Source organism: Melopsittacus undulatus, chromosome 14 (genome assembly GCF_012275295.1).
Source record: "Melopsittacus undulatus isolate bMelUnd1 chromosome 14, bMelUnd1.mat.Z, whole genome shotgun sequence".
Classification (NCBI taxonomy): Eukaryota; Metazoa; Chordata; class Aves; order Psittaciformes; family Psittaculidae; genus Melopsittacus; species Melopsittacus undulatus.
Window position 1 is genome coordinate 5,273,799 of NC_047540.1, and position 19,962 is coordinate 5,293,760.

General features: G+C 43.3%; 1 protein-coding gene across 1 annotated transcript; it reads left to right on the plus strand.

Moving 5' to 3' along the window:
- The first annotated feature begins 1,420 nt into the window (after positions 1 to 1,420).
- Positions 1,421 to 10,999, plus strand: PSMB2 (proteasome 20S subunit beta 2). The gene is made up of 6 exons (XM_005142541.3): positions 1,421 to 1,573; positions 3,185 to 3,307; positions 3,868 to 3,938; positions 8,234 to 8,396; positions 9,858 to 9,907; positions 10,764 to 10,999. Exons 1-6 carry the CDS (start codon positions 1,483 to 1,485, stop codon positions 10,869 to 10,871), a joined length of 606 nt encoding a protein of 201 aa, XP_005142598.1. The 5' UTR covers positions 1,421 to 1,482; the 3' UTR covers positions 10,872 to 10,999.
- Positions 11,000 to 19,962: the final 8,963 nt, after the last annotated feature.

Sequence of the window (19,962 nt, forward strand, 5' to 3'; positions counted from 1 at the left end):
CAAAATGGTGAATTTGCTGCTTACACTCATTTATACTGTTTCCTGAAGACAATTTGCTGTTGCTTTTTGGCATGCCTCGTATTTTTTAAACCACACAAAGGTTATGCCCAGTTCTCATAATTACACTGTGACTTTTTTTGGTTATAGGTGCACTTGGGTGTTTGCCATGTGCTGAGCATCCAGAGTTTTATCTCCTGGGGCTGCATCCTTCACGGCAACTGCCGGGGGGGGGGGGTGTTTAATGCTCCGGTGGCCCCTTTCATCAGTGAGGGGCTGGGTCTTTGTGGAGCTGCACTTAGTGAATGTATTAGATGGGGCTCAGGCAGGGGCAGAGCCTAATCAATAAACCAAGTGCCAGTCGGAGTTATGCTGCTCGTCAGGATGGCGCCTGGAGTGAGACAATGTCCAAGCAATTAGAGGAGTTGTTTTGTTTCTCTTGTTATTAACTATCTACATTACAGACACACCTGGAAGCTTCTGGGTGCTGCACTTAAGCACTTTCTTTGCCCTAAGAAATGTAAGTAGCTTGAGAACCGGGGAGGGGGGAAGAAAGGAATAGCAGAGAACAGCAGAATAGCTGCCAGAACCCGGGTCCAGCTAGGTGACGAAATCCAGGGTCTCCATTTGCGCTCAAGGAGCACCTCTGAAGCCATCAACTGATAGGGAAACCGCAGGCACATCTGTGCCACAGCCTTGCCTTGGTGGCTGGCACGGGCATGGCAATGAGGGAAGAGAACCCTCCGCTGGCCCAGCAGCTGAGCCAAGCCAGGGCTTGTCCTTTGGCTGCCGGGCTCTGCTCGGGACGGTGCCCGGGGCGGCAGGAGGGATGCTGCACCTGCGGAACACGCAATCCCAGCTCCCCGCTGCAGCCGGCACCGATCGGCAGCCCCCCGCAGCAGCTCGGAGCTCAGCCCTGCACCCAGCCAGCACCGCTCGCCATTCCCGACACGGGGAGATGGGCAGCGATTAAATCCATTAAATCCACTGCTCCTCGAAGGATTTCACTGCCTCAGCAGCTCAATTCTCTTTGATTACAGAGATCAAGGGCTGGTACTTATTTCCATTAACGTGTCTGCTGCGAGGAGGGCTCAGAGTGTACAAAGTGGGATGCGCCATTGAGACTGCCTTGGAATTGTGCTTTTTAACACCAAACACCGCTCGTTTTGGGCAGGAATGGCACCAGATTGGCAGGAACCAAAACCCCAGGACCCAAGTGTGCCTGAAGCCCAACCGAGGGCTGAGCCCCCCGGCCCGGGCACAGGTCCCTACAGCCCAAGCAGGACATTGTCAGGACCCCCCGGGATAAGGATGGGAACCGGGATATAAGGATGGGAACCGGGATAAAGCCGGTGGGAATAAGACAGGGAATGGGGATCAGCTCTTCCCCGCCCACCGCCGAGTCACGTGACGGTGTCGTCATCGGTGCGCGCCGCCGCACGGGTGCGAGAGGAGGCGGCGGCGCTTCGCTGTGTCACGGCCGCCATGGAGTACCTGATCGGCATCCAGGGCCCCGACTACGTGCTCGTGGCCGCGGACACGGTGGCAGCCTCCAGCATCGTCCAGATGAAGCACGGTGAGCGGCGGGGGGCTCGGCCTGTGCGGGCCGCGGCTGCAGCCGGGAGCCGGCGGCCGGCGGAGGGCAGGCCCCGAGCCGGCGGCGCTGAGGGGATGCGGTAACGGTGCGGGTGTTGTGGGGGGTTCGGGTTGTAGGGGGGCTGATTGAGCCCAGTGTCAAAGGGACGGTGGCGTGGAGTGGTTTCCAAGCCTAAACCGGTACCACTGTAAGTCCGGTTCGGGTAAGCGGTGACTTGTCAGCCCAAATACCGCGGTGTCGGTGTGTTAAATAACCGCAGGGGTAGTGAAGGGTGAGATTTAATGCTCGGTTGTGGTAACACGTAATTCATGTTGAAAAGGAGCTCTTTGTTAGAAGTAAAAGCATCAGTGAAATTCTTAGCACAAGGCATGTGAATGAAGCTGTAATATATATTGGACTTCTTTATGTGGTAAAACATCTGGGGCATTACATCTGGTTTAGTGTGAGGTTGGAACTGCATGATCTTAAAGTCCTTTCCAACCCTAACTGTTCTATGATTCTGTGGTTACTGAGCCTCTGAAATCCTCTGAAAGCAATTTTTCTACTTACTATTGCAATAATGTAGATTGTTTGCAAGGTTTAGTCATCTTTCTAAGCCGAATACTGTGCTTTAGAAGCTCTTAAAAGCACCCTCAATAACCGTAGGCACGTTTTAGATGCAGTATTGATGAACTGCATCATCACAAACCCATGAATGTTACAGCAGTGCTTTTGCCTAGAATGCTTCTCTTCAGGTCATTGGAATGGTGTTAGAAAGATGGTTGTGAAAGGTGGTGGCACATACACAATACAAATATAATCACTACAAACCATGTTTTGTAAGGTAAGGGTTCCAAGTAGCTTTATTTATAAACTTTAAGGGAAATTTATTTAAAACACAGGATTTATTTGTCTTCTTGGGGAGAAAAAAACCCACTCAAATTTCAGGTATTTATTTAAGTTATGAGCATTTACTAATACTTACATTTGTAAATAGGGCTGATTGGTGTCAGTGACTTCCCTAAACTCAAGACATGCAGTTTCTGTGCATTGCTGGGTGTTCTGCTAACTCCTGATTGTGACACTTCCTACCTGCCTTGCAGCAGAGATTATTCAGCAGCGTTTAAGGAGCTGAAAGCAAAGCACAGAGGTGGAGGTTTAATGCTGTTCTGTAGGCTCCCATCAGCACACAGCAGTGATCTTCCTTTTGTGCTGCTGGGTACCAGGGTTCTCCTGTCCTGGAGATGTGAGTGCCCAGGAAGCACGACATATAATGTTAAACTTTGCATCCACACAATAGTCTTTGTGAAGTTCTAGTCTTTGTATAAGAAAGAGTATGGATTTCTGAAGTGCTTCCCTTGCTGAAGGAAACTTTGTGCATTCCAGCTTTGTTTCTCTCAGTGATGTGTTTAACAAGTGTTGCATACTGTGCCACCAACTGTGCTCAACCGAGTGCTAGGGTTTGCTCAGGAACACTTTCTTTGTTAGCCCTCCAGGTCATAGTGTAGTTATCTGAGTCTTACTTTCTTGCTTCTGAAAGAAGCCATGATGTTATGATATTGGCAAAATAATTTATTCTTTCTCATGACCATGTTATTTTTCTTTGCCTAGACCATGACAAAATGTTTAAGATGAGTGAAAAGATCTTACTCCTGTGTGTTGGGGAGGCTGGAGACACTGTACAGTTTGCGGAATACATCCAGAAGAATGTTCAGCTCTACAAAATGAGAAATGGTGAGTGGAGTAGCACAGTTACTGGCTGAGGGTTTAGAAGCAGAGTTAATGACAGGTGCAGTTTACAGCTGATTATTTCTCAAAGCTTCTCTAGCTTTAAGGATTTCAGCTTTTTTTAATGTCAAGTAGAGGTGGTAATGAAGCCAGGATTTAAAAATGGCAAATACATTATATAGTGTAAATAGAGAGGCTTGTCCAAAGCCCAGTTGGCTTATTTGTAATATAAATGGCACAATAATAGGTTTGTTAGGAAAATACTTCCCTTACTACGTCTGTTATGTGACACCTGTTACTGGTTTTCTTGATACATTGGACTGAAAAATTCAGGCTGCTTGCCCATGGTATTTTAACCTTTGAAGCTATATATTTTAATGGTCTACACAGATATGAACTGCCTGGATTTTGAGGGCCCCCTTTAGGCTTGTAGCTGTCAGAATAAACTGGAATTAGGCAAATGGCTTAAGGTTTTGTTACCAAAGACTCTTTGCTATTTCAAAATAAGGAAGTGAAACATGAGTATGAATTTGTACTGTTATCAAATACACACATTTCTTCTCCAGGTTATGAATTGTCTCCTACTGCAGCTGCAAACTTTACACGGCGAAACCTCGCTGACTATCTTCGGAGTCGAGTGAGTAAGAGCTGAAAGATTTTGGCAAAGGCTTGCAGGGGAAAATTCCCATGTTCAAGTAATGGAGCCTGATGAAAAAGGTGGCAGCTCCTGTCTTTAGTGATGAATTCACTTTGAAAGGATGTGTTATTAAAATATGACTTGCTTTGCTTATTTGAAGAACTTACCACTTATCATTAACTGGTACAGCTATAGTCTTAAAATTACAGCCTTGGGCCCAAGGACTGTTTTGTCACCAATGCTGCAGACAGTGACGTGAATTCAGCCTCTTTAATGCTGAGATAAGGTTGTTGGTTTCATGCAAATGCACTGAATCCATTTAATCTTCTTGGAAAATGATTTAATACTGCCAAACTGATGTACTTGACAAAGCAAGCCCCTTTTGTAAACAGCAACATGAGGCTTTCCATAAACATCAAATCCAAGTTGAAGCTGTGTTTTCAGGTTATTAAACTGCAATTACTGATTTTTCTCATGGTAATTTGTTCAGAGTATGAAAAGACATCATGAAGAGGCAGATGGACTTTGAAAGGTCCACGGTTAGGGAGCATTTCATTTGGCATTCTTCTCACCGTGCTGTATGAAAGCAAACAAGAAAGAATGGGATGCTGAGAATGAAGTTGCTCTGTCAGGGACAGTATGTGGGATAAATCATATTGCTGTTTTGACTACACTGTGTGTACAGTAACAAATAAAGGCCAGGACTAACTTAAGAGCTGTATTGTTGAGCATGACATGCATGTGGAGTGCAGCTCAGATTCTTCTTCAGGAACTTTTGGAACAGCCAGAGATCACTTCTCTAACTTTTGGCATGGGTCACAGCTGCAGGTAGCAAGTTTCTAAAGTCAGAGCAAGTCAGTACAACTCGGTGCAGGGTCTCATACATGAAACTCTTCGGGTTTAAATGACTTCAGCCAGCTATGTGAATTAAGCACGGTTGGTAGGTGACGGCTGGCAGTGATGCTGCTTGCTTTAGCTTTTGTTCAGATGTGATTTGTAAGTCTGTGTGTGTTTTGTGGAATTCGGTGTGGTTTTTGAGGTTGACTTGAAGGAGCCATGCTGCTTGGTGCCTGGCCCAGAGGGCCATTGTCTGCCTGATCTGCACAGATGATGTAGGTGAGGCTGACACCAAATGTCCTGCCTGCTTAAGCACAGGCAGCTATTTCTTACATATGATTTAAAGTACCTCTAATAGGAGTAATTTAACAGGGTTTTTGTCAAAGTGGGCCAGCAGGATGTGGCATAGATGTAGTACTGTTGTCTTCCTCTGTGCTGTGTCCCTTGAGGCCTGATCCTCTGTGTGTCTCCCCTCCTTCCTGAGCCCACCCCTGCCTTCCAGCTCACCTGCTCCAGATGGGCAGCACAGTGGGAGGACACTGGCAAAGGCAGATGTGTTTATTTACCGGAGACAAAATGTTGTTGTGTTGCAGATGGCAATGCCCTGGAGCAAGCGGAGCACTCTGACACTACTGTCACACTACAGTGATCTCTGTACTGTAGGGAGAACTCCTGTTCTTTAAACATAGCACTTAATGATTTGTTTGTGGGATTCAGAATTCGATGATACAAACCTTGCCATCAGATTATTTTTTCCCTGTGAATTTTGTTACATTTGTGGAATAGCAGAAGGATTAACACCAGTGCTCTGTATCTATTTGAATTGCATATAGGATTCCTGGAGGCTGCTAATTATGTGGGTGATAGAAATAAAAAATGGAAAGGTAAAACATGCCACTGCCTCCTGTTAGGAGTGAGAAAATAGTTTAGAAGTAAGAAGTTTGTTGAGGGAAAAGATGTTTTGTTGCTGGATTCCTGCTGACCGTGTGAAGCTGTTTGTTATGGAAGGCTGGAAGGAATATGAAGGAGGATGGCTAACATTGAAACAGCACTTTTTCAGACAGGATACTGTTGTGGCCCAGCCCAAAACAGCTTGTTCTGCATTGTTAATCACCATCTGGGTTCCTCTGTTATCTAGCTTGGTTTTGTTTATGAACATTGTGGCTCATATAGGCCAAGTTTCTGGTATCTTGGGGGTGGCTGCCTTGAAAGGCAATGCCTTGAAGTTGTTCTTTTGGTGGAAGTGTTAAGTGTAATGGCACTGGCCTTGTGACTTAAGGCCATTTCATTACTATGCTCTTTTACTGAGTAGTCAACATGTGGCTTCGCATGACATTTTGTTTTTTTAAAGCAAGGGGCTTGTGCTCCAGAGTAGGATCTGAAAAGAGTCTTTGATTTCCATTTATGTGTTGCAATGGAGACAAACTTAGAAACTGCTTTGGACCCAACTGTCTTTCACATAGGTGAATGATGCTGTAGCTCCTCTTCCCCTATACCTACTCCAGTCCTGGGGTGTTGTTCATCTGCTCATTTGGTAGCCCTGGAATCACAGCAGTCTCCCAAAGAGTTTAGAACACTTGGCATGGATGTAGTTACAAAAGGCAAGGCTGCCTTTGGAATGGACAAAAGGACAAGGAATACCAGTCCCAGCATGAAGATATTAGTGCCAGTAAGCACTAAGAGGGGCTGTCTGCAAATTTCATTTATAGTAATGGAACCAGTAAAGGCATCATGGATATTTCCTTGTGGTTAAATCCTGTCTTTCTTGACTAATAGGAAGGCATGGGAGTTTTAAGTAGTCTGATAGAACATTAGCAGGAGAACCTACAACTGAAAAACAGCTTACAGATTTGTTTAAGTCTATATAACACCATTTATTTATGGTTGAGTATCTCACATATGCCAGTGTTGGTAATTCAAAGTCACACAATAAGTTGAGTGATCTTGTGTCATGGCTCTTAAATATCAACTTGTGTGATGTTTCAGAATACATAAATGATGAAATAGAGACTAATTAAAGGAATACAGCTGCATGGTAACTTGCTTCCAAGTATTCTTGAATGCTTTGAAGATTAAATCACACAATTTACAGTGATATGTTTGACATATAACTGTAGCCTGCTTTATTCTCTATTACTATCTGGTCAAAGGAAAAATACAGTATCCTGGGATACTTTTTGAGTTTGTTTTTTTTGAGTACAAATTCAGTGGTTTTGGTATCAAAATGAACTCTTTCCAATTATAATGTTTTGGCTTTAGGGGGAAATTGTGTTTGTGTATTTTAATCTATTGTTGGTTGCATCCTTTTTTTTTTCCTTGTTGCTTTGTTGATCTAGGCTTTCCAGCACTTTCAGAAATATCCTGTTAGTATGATTAATTTAATAAGAAACATTTTGTAGATGGGAAAATACTGGAAGTATATAAAAGCTGTTTTAAAATATATATATATACAATTCCAAAATCTTCTTTGAGCCTACATGTAAAAATAACACAGTGCAGGCACGTTTCATGATCTTACAAAATACACATCTTGGAAGATGTACAGAGACATCTGCTTTATTCATTTTGGTGGAACACACTTATGCTATACCATGAAGGAAGTTGCTGAGGAATTGCTGAACTTCCAAGTACACCAGGGTAAAAAGACATTGCTACATTAATGTGGTTACATGGAAAAGATGTTGATATTTCCCAACCATATTTGATAGACTCTTGCTGAAGTCATAAGCAAGAATCAGAGAAGATGGCAGCTAAATTTCTAGTGTGAGAAAACTGTTTCCATCCAAACAAAACCGCTACTGAAATGGGATGTTGCAGTATCATAGTAGTTGGGTTTGAATAGGAATAAACCGATTCCATAGATCTTCATTCACGTGGTCAAGTTAGCTTAATATTAAAGATTAAATACCTGCAATAAAACTCTTAACTGCCAGTTAACAAGACAGTGTAACACTGTGTGTAACTGTTTGCAGTGTATGTAAGTAAGCTTTCATATATGCTAAAAGGGCTTTGGTTAACAGTAGCGTGACTGAGAAAAGAGCATGCTAAATTAACAAAGGAGTTCTTAGAAACTGCAAAATGTTCACGTTGTGCTCACATGTTGACAGTAAAACTCAGCAAGTTTTCTGCTGAGATGAAAGAATCGGGTGTGAAAACATAATTAAAGTTTTCTGAAGTTTGAATGTGCCATGAAAGCACTTAAAAAACCCCAGACATGCTCGTTTTCAGAACCAGAGTTTCATGGTTTTATTTGCTTCTGCACCCCAAGTTACCAAAAGACCCAATCAGTTTTGTTTGAGACCGTAATCTCCTGCAGACAGTACTGGTATAGCTACTAGTAGCAGTTTATGGCAGTGAGTTTAGAAATCAACCATGTTGCTGCTCTGTAGGTGGCAGGGGATTAAGATTCAGCATTTTAGGGGTGGCTGCTTTAATGCAAACGTGGTTTCTGTTTGTAGACTCCTTATCATGTCAACCTTCTCCTGGCTGGCTATGATGACCAGGAAGGCCCTGCCCTTTACTACATGGACTACCTGGCGGCTCTGGCTAAAGCTCCTTTTGCAGCACATGGATATGGTGCATTCCTTACCCTCAGCATCCTTGACCGCTATTACAAGCCAGGTAAGGATTGTACAGAGAAGAAATACCTCCTGTCACCGATTGATAAAGGTTTAAACTGAAAGATTGGCGTTTGCTGAGTGCAACTGTTGTGGTGCTACAGATTTGAACATGGCTTTCTGTTAGAATCAGTGTAGCTTTAAAGGCTGCCTTCTGTTTTTGCTGAAATGGTAACATGAAACTAGTCAACTCCTTAAAGCGTTTTCCTGTTTGAGGCATAACAGACTGTAAGTGAAGGAAGTTTCAGTTTATTGTAAAACATGACTAGACTTCCCTGGACCATTAGCTGCTAGTAGTCTGTCTCTAATAGCATTTTGATAACTTTATCTTCTAATTGCTTGTCTGTTGGCTGTGACATGTACATTTTCCCAGAGTACCAATCTTCAGAGGGCAGTCCCAGGTCCTGTTGCTCTGTATCTTGGACTGGCTTTTTGTGTGATAGATTAAAAACATACAGTGAGAAGATACTCTTAACAAGATTATCTTCAGTACTTTGAAGTGGTGGCGATGAAGATTGGTTGGTTTAGTTTTATGCCTGTGGTAGCTGTTCATCAGAATTGTTGTACATGTCTGTACCTGTCTGAAGTTTTCATTTCAGAATCCTAATCCAGTTCTTAATAAACTGCATCCCCACTTTACAGATGAGAATATGTACAAAACTGGGAATATTGTTAATCTGACATCTTTTGGCTTTAACTACAAAACTGCTTTGCTCCTGTGTGCAAAGCTGAGTTTAATCTCATAACAGAGTTCTTGCTGTAGTAATCCTTTCATCTCTCCTGCAAGCAGTGTAGCTAACTGTCAGTTTTATTCTAGTGGGGCTTGTGCCTGAACAGTGGATGCAGATCTGGAACAAACTCTAGAAACAAGTTTTGAGAGATTCACAGGATGTAGTTGTTTTCTAGTCATGTCCCTTGAAAGTTCAACTGCTCCATTTTCACCATTCCTTGTGAAAAGAGAAAAATAGCAAGCTACAATACATTGTCATGGCTTGACATCCCTATAGAGCACTGGATTTCATCCTAACATGTGAGAATAGCAGGGGCATCACACACGTGCCTTTCCCATTATTAAAGCTAATACCCAGCAGGGAAGGCAGCACTAAAAGCAATCTCTACCTACTGTCCCTGACTTACAGCCGGCTGTGGACAGATGGAGCTGATTTGAAACTGTAATAAACTGGAGGAGGGAGAGACGTCCGGACTTCTCCGGAGCCTGGTCCCTGGCCATGGGAGGCAGAATTCCGTCATGCTTCCCATTCAGTGGAACAAATCGATTCTCAATGGCTTGTTGCAGTGTGAGCGCTTCAGTGCAGGGCATCCTCAGTACATCTGGAAAGTGTTTTCTGCGAGCTGGGAAGGAGAGGGTTTGGTGCTCAGCTGAACAGTTGGTTAAATTTAATCAAGTTTCTGTTGGGGGAGATGGCCTCTAATGAAATCAATGTGTGGATGTTTTCTCTTTCAGGTATGACACGTGAGGAAGCTGTGGAGCTCCTAAAGAAATGTCTAGAGGAGGTGAGTTGCCAAACTTAGCCCCTTGTGATCTTGAGAAAGGAACGTTTGTTTGCATTCATTTGCTGATATTTTCCTCTTCCTCTTGTCGCATTTTTTGGCTGCCTTTGCCAGAAGGGGTAATAAACGTGCACTGACCAGATGTGGAAGAGCTACTGAGGATTTGTGGGCATTGTCTTAGCATGGTTCATGTCCTTCAGAACGTAAACTTGAAACTTCCCTTTAATTCTGCTTCTTCCATGCTTAGCATAATATTGATGCTGTCTATAGTTGGGTTTTCAGGTTTTTCTGAGCATAATTCAAGCATCCTTTTGTGACTTGTATTGCATTTTGTGCTTCTCTTCCAGCTTGTGAAGTGGTATCTGAAGTGAAGCTTTGACCTTAAAGTTCGTGATCAGTTTTAGTGCAGACGTAACCTTTCAGACTTGAAGGCTTTTATTGTAGGAAAATGTCCTTTATTGTTGTCTTTAAGAGATTGCATTGAATGTAACTGGGAAGAAACCTCTGAGGAAACAGCAGGAAGAAGTACTGGAAAGAGGTTCTGTTTGAAGTACCTTTGATACGTACACTTTGTGCCCTAAGTTGTAGCCTACTCTGGTCTTCTTGTGTAAACATCTTCCTTGTTAACAGGATTGTGTGTTTTCCACCTCCAGCCTAGGCTTAGTCTTACCACAGAGAACAAACCTGGGCTAATTGATACCTGAGCAGTGAAGAAATCACTAGTTCCTAATGTTTCAGGCCATTAGAACCAGAATGGAAATGTTGATGTACAGCAGCATATCCCTAAAACTGTGCTCTCCTCTTTCATTTAAGCTTTGAATGAATCTCACCTTTTGTCTTTTTGTCTTTTGTTAAACAGCTTCAGAAACGCTTCATCCTCAATCTGGCTTCTTTCACTGCCCGCTTCATTGACAAAGATGGCATCCATGACATGGAAAAAATACCCCTTCCAAAAGCAACGTCCTAACCCCTGAGATCTTCACCAGTCTTCTGTCTTTTATTTTTGCTCACTTCTGGGTGTTTTTCTATTCACTTGGAGACACAAGTCATGTACTGCACTGGGAGATTGAATAAAGATTGACATTTATATAGCCAGTTTTATCTTTTCATTCCACTGATCCTTCCTGAGAGTATTTAAGTAAATTGTTCTATGGAGAAGGTGAAACTTGATTTACAGTTAATGGGTGCACATGCAGGTTACTTATCTTTCCTCTTCTCAGATTTCACCCCCCAAGTTTTCTTATGTATGGAAAAACCTGGTAGTATATTTTCTAGATGACTGTGCTGTCACCCACTCATAATTAAAGCTCATCAAACACCAGGCAAGTGTTTCATGCTAAACATAGAGCATCTACTTCATTTTTCCAAAGATGTTGCCACTGTTTGCTTTATAAAACAATAATAATCAGGTTTTCAAAGGCTTGATTTGCTTCTGTTGTACTTTGTTTCAGTCTGATCCAAGTGAAAGGTGAAAGAAAAGATCTTCAAGTAGAAAGGATTTTTAAGCATTAGTGTCACTTTAACTCACCTGGCCGTGGTTGTGTTACTGGGAAAGACTTCTCCTGCTGGAACAGCAGGCTCATAACTACCTTAAGTATTTTAAATACAAACTGATGTATCACTTGTGTGGTTTTCTTTTTTTTCTTAGTTGATGTGTCTGTACATTTAGAAGTGCATGAAAGCAGTCCAATGAGAAATAAAACTGCAGCACTTCTCATAAATCTTTGAATTACAACAAGCTAGAGCTTTGTCTCCCTAAGAATAATCACTGATCTGTCTTGGCTCTAGATGATGCTTCCATATAAAAACTCCATTCAGAGAACAGCCTCAGATAATTATCATGTGCCTGATCCTTGCAGTCTGCCCAGAAGTGCTTTTTCTGAGAGCAGTTTTCATCACTACTTGAATTTGCATTGGGTTAGCCATTTAAAATGCTCTGTTTGGTTGCTTAGTTCATGTTTGAATAAGCTTGTAAATAGAAGGATGGATGTGTACATGATGATGTGCAGAGTGTATGTACTTGTGTGGCATGGCCTAACAGCTCTGTTCTCAGTTGGGAACGGTAAGTAACAGACCTAACTCTTCTGTTTGTTGAAGCTTTTTTGGTCTTGCCTAAGTATGTGTTTGAGAATGGTAGTGTCTCCCACAGAAAGTTGTCAGTAAAGACCAAATATTCCCACTTTACTGGCCAGGTGAGAACTGGATTAGAGACTGGGACTTGCTTCATGTTACAGAAGAAATTTGCAGCTCCAGTGCCTTAACTCATCCTGCCCTTACTTAAGTCTAATTCTTAACTCCAGTTCCATCAGGCTTTGTAGTTTAATTCTTTCCAGAATGAGTTTAATTATCAGCTGGTTTTGTTGTAGTCACGCCTGCAATGGCTTTTATTTAAGGCCAGTGGTAGATAACTGAAACATTTTGCTACAATTGACTTTGTCTCTTAGAAAACCTTTTCAGACTTTGTACACTGAGAAAAGTCATCCCCTGCCTCATGATTTTCTCTTGGCAGGTCACATTTAACATGAGTATGCATGTTCCAGTTCTCCGATTGAAATCTCACCCCTTCATGTTGCATTAATGTATTTGTTTAGCTTAATATGCAGCATCTCTAATTTATTTTACCACTGATGTTGAATGTTTTTGCAGGTTTCTTGTCTCTTTTCAAAGCCGTCGTTGCGGAGGGGCTGAGCTGATGTGAATTTTTTGTCACTGCATATCAAAGTGGTGATGTCTCCTTATCAGAGGTATTCATTATTTCAGACACCAAACCTGGGGCGTGGAGTCTGGCACAGAATCTGCCTCCAGTTTTTATTGGCACCTATTTGCATGCAGGTGATTAATAAACATAAAACAATTATTCCCTTGCAAACACCCTTGCTGGATTCAGGTCAGAGTGGAACATATGTTTTGCCTGAGGGCAGGGCCCAGGATCTGAATCCCCCATTGAGTGAAGATCCAAGGGGTTGCATCAGAAGCCAGCAGAGCAGCAACCTCTAAGAATGAATAAATACAGACCTTTATTTCAAACCAGCAGAACAAAAGAATTGGCCCACAGTGGGGTTTGACTGTGGCCTCTAATGAAGCGGATCCTTTTAAGGTCTTTCCAAGAATGTATACTTTTTAAGGAAAGGTGTGATACTCCTGCTGTGTAACTTTAGATTGTTTTAAAGGTCTGCAGTGCTGATGTTTGAATTCAGAAGCAGTCACTTGTCATTTTTGACAGTGATATATGGAATCTGAAATCAGTGTTCTAAGTTTTCCATTATCACAGAAGAGAAGGAAACTTCTTACCTGCTTCAAATGTAGCCCTAAAGCTTTTGGAAACCATATTTTTCTTAGAATCCAGGAGCCCCTTCCGTAAAGAATTCACCTTTCCATTTGAAAAGCATCTTGTGACAGGCCTCTCTTTCTTAAGAAATCTGAGAGAACAGAGTACTGCAAGCACTGCTCTCTACTAATAGTCTTTGGTTCTTTGTATTACAAAAACTGAATGTTGTAAAGCAGGGTAACGGGGTCCTCTGGCACTGCAGCTACAGTGATCCGTTCTGCTTTGCTCTGGCTGGTAATTCTGACCATATGTTTTGCTACCAAAGCCTCAGGGCCTAAAGAGTTAACAAGGCACTTTTTCTCGGTGTAGGTTTCCTGTTTAAAGAAGGGCTCTTCCTGAGCACGGTGCATGTAACAGATCATTGCACCAGCTCATCTCTGCCTGGACCTTGCTCCAAGATCGGTTTACAGGGGAACGGAGCCTCTGTGCCTTAGGCCACTTTAGCTTGGAAGTGTTTTGCTGGAAGAAGCAGAGTATTGGTGCAGTGCTCGTGGGTCTTGCTGTTCATTGTACCTTTTCATGGAAGAAAACCTGTGTTTTGTGTAGGCCTTCATGTGTACTCGAGATGTTGGCGCAGAGGAGGCCATCAGTACTCAGACAGCAGAACTGGGGTTAGAGCAAGTTTGTGTTGTCAGGACAGTTCTATATTCAGCTTCTGTGTGCAGCTGCGGGGGGTTCACCTGTGTGTTTCCCCAGGATCTCTCCAGTCCAAGAAATCCGTGACCCTGTTCAGTTAAACCATGAATGCTTCAGCCATGGGTAGGTGAAAAGCTTTGGGAAGGGACTGCTCTTTCAGCAGGTCTGCTTGTAGTGAGCCAATGCAGAGACTACACAGCAAGAGAAATATCAGAGATGCAGAAATAATGCAATCCTATAGCATATTCCCAGCAGTCTGAGTTCACTTCTGTTCATGGTGATGAAACAGTCGCTGGCAGAAGAGCTGTCACTTTTCAGAGTAAAGATGTAGGAGCAGAGGGGAGAATCAGGCTCAGCTCTCCCAAGGATGTCTGTTCATTTGCTCGTCTCTAGTTTTGACAGGAGATTCCTACAAGAAGAATCACCCGATGCCAGGGCTGACGTTATGGATCATGCTCACAGTGCTTAGGGTTTGATTCCATTTCCCAGTCTAAAGCAGGCACAGAATATTCCTTTTCTATAGAACAGCTTGACATGTAAGCAAGGAAAACCCTTTAACTTTGCTGCCTGTGAAGCAATGTATGTGTTGTGTGGAAGGAAAACTAAATTTGTCCTTAAAGTTTATCCTTCAAGCCATTTTGAATTCCTTTTCCTGAAAGGTTTAACCTCCTACAGTTTCCACGTGTTATCAGTCTGCCATCAGCAGTTGTTAAGCATAGGAAACTTCCATGTGAGCACTGATCAAACTAAACAGACACAAGTTGTTTTAACAGATTTTTGTGTAAGCAAAATGGAAACAGGGGAATTCAAATATCCAACTTCTCTGTTTTCCATGCTCTTGACTCTCTTGGCTTCAGTTTCTGCCTGCTCCTGACTTGCTGAGGACTGGGTTAAAAACCAAGTTAGTTGTCTTGAAAATGTAAAGTGACAGTTTAAGTGTTTTGGTTCTGTGCTAATGTGCAATTAGGTAGTTATCCAATAAGCTTATTCATGTAGTCTAACTCAAGACAGCTGCGGAAGGCATAGAGGAAAGCCTTTGCTATTGAGGGATGGTGAGAGGGGAAAGGAGCTGGTTCAGAATTGCCAGGATGTTCTTTTCACAATAAAGCATTAAAGGTTAGCAAGATTTGTGATAAGTTAAATTCTGCTGATCAAATCTATAGAGAGATTAAACCAAAATGTGCACAGATCTGAATACCAGCAAATACAGTGTAAGTCTGGAGCTGTAAGGCAACCATAGAAGCTGTGTTGTATGGTTGCCTTAGATACTAATAATCTATTACTTAGATAATCATCTAACTGCCTGAAATGATGACTTGGATAAGTGTATTTTGATTTAAGTACCCTTTGCTTAGTAGAACCCTGATGTCATCGACTATTTCCAGTGTTTATGCACAAGCATGAAAATAGTGCAATTTCTTTAGTTAATTCACAGGAGACACAATGGGCTCCATCATATTTCATGTCAGTGCCTTTAGGCTTATTGACAGTATCCTACTATAGAACCCCTGAAAGGCTATGGGCTCAGGTGATGCTTGATCTCTTCTTGCTAAACCTTGCACTGGAAATACAACAAACACCATTATCCTGCTACCAGAGGGCTTGGTGCAGAAAACCCATGCATCTCACAAGCCTCCTGCCTTCAGCAGAGGGCAGTGAACTTGCATGCACACCACCACCTCCTCCACACTGGGTCTTGTCTCAGCGCAGATCATCTGATGGTCACAGAAACTGATGGAGAACGGGTTAATGCCTCGTCCATCAGCGGCAGACAGGATGTATGAGGCTGTTTCTTCCCTTGGAAGATGCACAGACCCTACAGAACAGGTAATTATTCATGTTTGCACAAGCGAAGGCTTAGAGTGACTTGCTAAAACAACCCAAAAGAGTAGCTGGAATCCATCCTCTGCGAGTTAGTCCAAGCACTAGCTGGCAGAGAGGTAAAGTTAAAGTGCATGTTTAATACTTGAAGGTAATGCACTTTCGCAAGGGAGAGAATGGCTCTTTACTATGTGCTTGAAGCAAGGATGTTTTATCAATGCCAATACGCTGGGAAGGAAGCTCCATGTGATACTACTTCCCATGAACTTCCCTGTGATCCCACAGCAAAATTTGCTCAAAGATAATCTGGAAAAGCCTGAAATGGCTCTTTTGGAATGTGGAATATTCTAGCACATTCATTCACCCTTACTCAACAAACACGTAGTGTGTTGAGGCCGTGGCTGAAAGATGTCATTGTGGCTTTGGGCTTAGCAGAAAATGCTCTTGGCTCCTTCAAATCCACGCTTGGAGTCAATGGGAATCAGAAGAGTTAAAGTACATCACCAGACTCTGACATCCGGGGGTTGGGAAGACATTTCCTAAGCTGTCAGAGTACTTTATGGTTTTCTTACTTAGAACAGCAGTTTCTTGAGTCTTTGAAGCTCAGTCTGGGTATATAAAAGGATCTCCAGGGTTTACTTACTTCTTAGTTTCTCTCATTTAAAGTAATAAGGCTCAATCCTCTCTTTTAATTGTTAGAATCATCCTTAAAATCCTGCAGCTCTGAGTGGGCACCTTCAAGGAGAAAACAATTACAACTGGGTTCTAATTTCATTCCCCTTACAGCATTGACTCGCAGCACATGAGAAACCCGTCCAAACCATCACACCTGGGTCTGGTACATCTGATATTCCTAGATGTGTGTGTTGGTGTTCATTGCCATGCTTTGATGAGCATCAGGAAGGCTGGTTATGTGAGCGCTGCCAGGGGTCAGCTTGCCTTCATCTCAGATGTTTGCCTAAGCTGGTTAAAGGTTTGAGGTTAACCTCAGATGCTGGTTCTGGGAGCTGAAAACCCATATGGTTTGGGTTTGGGTTTTGGTTTCCATGTTGGCTCCAAACTATGTGCAGAGTGAAACCAAAAGGTTCTTTATGTTCAAAAGCTGTGAAAAAGCTTATTAACACATGGCATGAATAGAAAAGAATTTGCCCTGAACTGAACAGAGCTGTTTTTCCTTGCAGCACTCGGCTGAATTACTCCTTAGCTCAGCAGATTCAAAGGCACTGACAACTTTTTAAAGAATACTTTAGAACAGGAATGTTCTTTTGTATTTTACCTTTTCATCAAAGTCTTCAGACTTTACCAGGTAAGACCTACAGTGTAGATCCTCTCAACTCCATCTCCACATAGGATGAAAGATGCTCCATAGGGCAGACAGGTTTCCCCCTTCTCCGTTCTGACACCTGCCTCTCTGCCTGGTGCCTGTGTGGCTGTGCCATGCCATGTGGTGATGGGCTCCCTGTGTCCCACACAGGGCTTGCTTCTCTTCTGCTCCAGACAACGGTGTCAGACCCTGTGTGCCTCTCAGAGAGATCCCAACTGGGGCAGAGTCAGAGTTGTCTGTGCTCAAAGACCAGTCTGATGGAGCATGGTAATTACTGCGTTCTTCTGGAGGCTCCCTGTGATGACCAAATTAGCAGGAAACTCTAAAAGGTATAATGTGCTCCTGACATATGACAAGGCTGGGGGAGAGGAAATGAAATGAAAATGGGTCAAGAGTGGGAGGCCTGGACTGAAGCAATTCCCTGTGGTGCCAGGGTCCATTTAAGAGTCAAAACAGCAGCGCATTACAAAGAGGGTGTAAGAAAGGCTGGTTTCATTGTCCAGACTGAGCAAACTGGCCTTTCCACTAGTCTCCTCCTCAGCAGTGCCTGTAGCACCTGCAGCACCAACATTTAATGTATTGCCTTGCTGGTTTGAATGGTTTTCTGCCTTTGTTTTTGCCGTGGAGCAACAGGCAGCAAAGTAGAACAGGGATCCTTAAAGGAGATCACTTTTTATCATTGGAAATACTTACAGACTCTATCTGTGCCGGTGCAGGTTGTTGTCACACCAACCGGGGATTCTTTAGCCAGTTTAAGTCTCTCTATAGTGGAAAAACTCAAGGAGAGCCCAAGGCACTTCTGCATGGACAGAGCCATCACCAGGTGAGAAGACTGCAGCATCCAGACACGTCTTGACACGCTGCAAAACTTCTTGACTTGGAGCTATAGCTTGATCTTTCTCTGAACTCATTTCACGCCCCCAAAAAAGCTGAGTTGTCTCCATTTAACAAACCTTTGGCTATAACATTTGCTACGAAAATGAAGCTATTCCTATGGGAAATGTGTCTGAATTTCAGGGTGTTTGTAGCCTTTTCTGTGCTGAAAAGAATCAGATGAGAAGCATCTGAAGGTGTCAGGATAAAAAGCATACAAAGGAGCCATCCAGAGTAATGCTGGCGTGATTTTTGCTGCCTACCTGCCTCAGATTGGTTTCTGGGATGCTCCAGCACTGCCATTATGGGGTCAGAAATCAGGTGTATATTTGATGTCTGGAATTATTATTGCTATTTATGTTGAAAATACAGTGCTGCCTGGGAGGCCACAGTGGGAATCCTTTGCTGTATAAAGGAGGAGAGGCAGGAAGACCAAAATGATACCTCCTGGCTCCACATGTTCTGCTCCTGGGTAATGACTGGGTTTAGGCTGTTTCTGCTGAAGTCTGGTAGGGTAATTCAGGCTCTCACTGCCCAGGACGCTGTGCTACACCAATGCTCTCTGAAGCAAGCCTTCTGTCCCCCTTGCAAGCAGGGTTTGTTCTGCAGCCTGATGTGAAAATGTATCCGGTTTTGGTGTTTCGAGTCAATTGTGCTGACAGGAAATCTTCCTTTGCTCCCTGATGGTGCAGCTCCTTGCATCCTGTATGTAAAGTTTGGAATTTAATGGACTCGCTCATATATGAAAGAATGCATTAAGTACAGGTCAGCAAAGTCTGCTTATTGGGTTGGTTTCGCAGGGAGAGCTGTTATTACCCTGCTGCTTTTAAGGCTGCCTGCTTAAAGGTAATTATTTAGGCTATCCAAAGCCATGCAGAATGCGAACCCAGCCTCTGCTTGTTTACATAAGTGATACAGCAGAGAGTCACCGTTCAGTGTTAACCTCACTTTACCCTTGGGATAGCTGACTGCAGGGAATGAAGAGTTTCTGTTAATGTCCTATTTCTTTCTCCCCTGTCAGGAATTGTTGTGTGGTTTCCTTGGGCTTGACCTGCACTGAAAACTAATTCCAAAAAGATTGGGTTTTTTTCCTCAGTTCCCCTTTAGGATTGGAATTCCAGAGTGCTCTCTAACAAGCATAGAAACCATGAGCCTCAGTCTATTTTTACTCTTTGACACAATCCCATGTATTTTCCCACGATGAGATCCGCAATCAGTGTGGGAATTCATGCCAGCGTTGAGGCTTGAATTGTGTCAAATGCCTTTTATTTATCTCTCAGGATGGAAAGGCAAAGAAGGCATCAGGGGATGGCCTTTGACAGCGAGCTGGGAAGGGAGCTCCAGCACCGCCTCATTGCAAACAGGAGCTGGCCTGGCACAGCACTGGAATCCATGCTCCTCTCTGAGCCTGCAGACATGAAGGTGTCCCACATCCAGGGCAGTGGAAGTCTCGGTGCTTTTAGCAGGTTGATCCCACATGAGCCATCCATCATCCACAGAGCATCCGTGGCCGAATCAACAAGTGAATCCAAATCATGCAGCTTCCTCCCTATTAGAAGGTAATTGGTGGCATCCTGGCCTCTCAGGCACCAGACGGTTCCTCATAAAACATTCAGATTGGAGTTATCCAAAGAGGAAAATGAGGAGGGAGGGATTTTTCCACCTGATGGACGTGGCATGTAATTATGGCAGGCATATCCCGATGCTTTGTCTGTGCTGCTCGCTGCGGCTATGCCGAAGAATTCCTTGATATTCAAGAAGTGCCCTGACCAAGTCAGGTTTCCATAATATGATTACATTATGAAATTCTATTTCACGCCTGCATATTATAGCGTGCACAGCAGCACTTTCATCACGCATCAGAGCGTGGTTTGCTCCGCTCTGATACCACTCACCAGAGGATGTCTACAAATGGAATTATTTCAGGATAGTTATCCTAAATAACTCCGTGTAGGGAAACCTGTATTGTAGCACAAAAGCACCTTGCTCTCCTTTATCGTAATCCATTTTACATGTGGATTATGCTGATGCAGAACAGGGCACTCCTATTTTGGAATAGTTTTAAATAGGAATAGG

Coding starts and splice junctions, on each gene's coding strand:
- PSMB2 (XM_005142541.3), top strand. CDS start 1,483: ATGGAGTACCTGATCGGCATCCAGGGCCCCGACTACGTGCTCGTGGCC. Junction 1,574..3,184: donor CATCGTCCAGATGAAGCACG/GTGAGCGGCGGG, acceptor TTCTTTGCCTAG/ACCATGACAAAATGTTTAAG. Junction 3,308..3,867: donor GCTCTACAAAATGAGAAATG/GTGAGTGGAGTA, acceptor TTTCTTCTCCAG/GTTATGAATTGTCTCCTACT.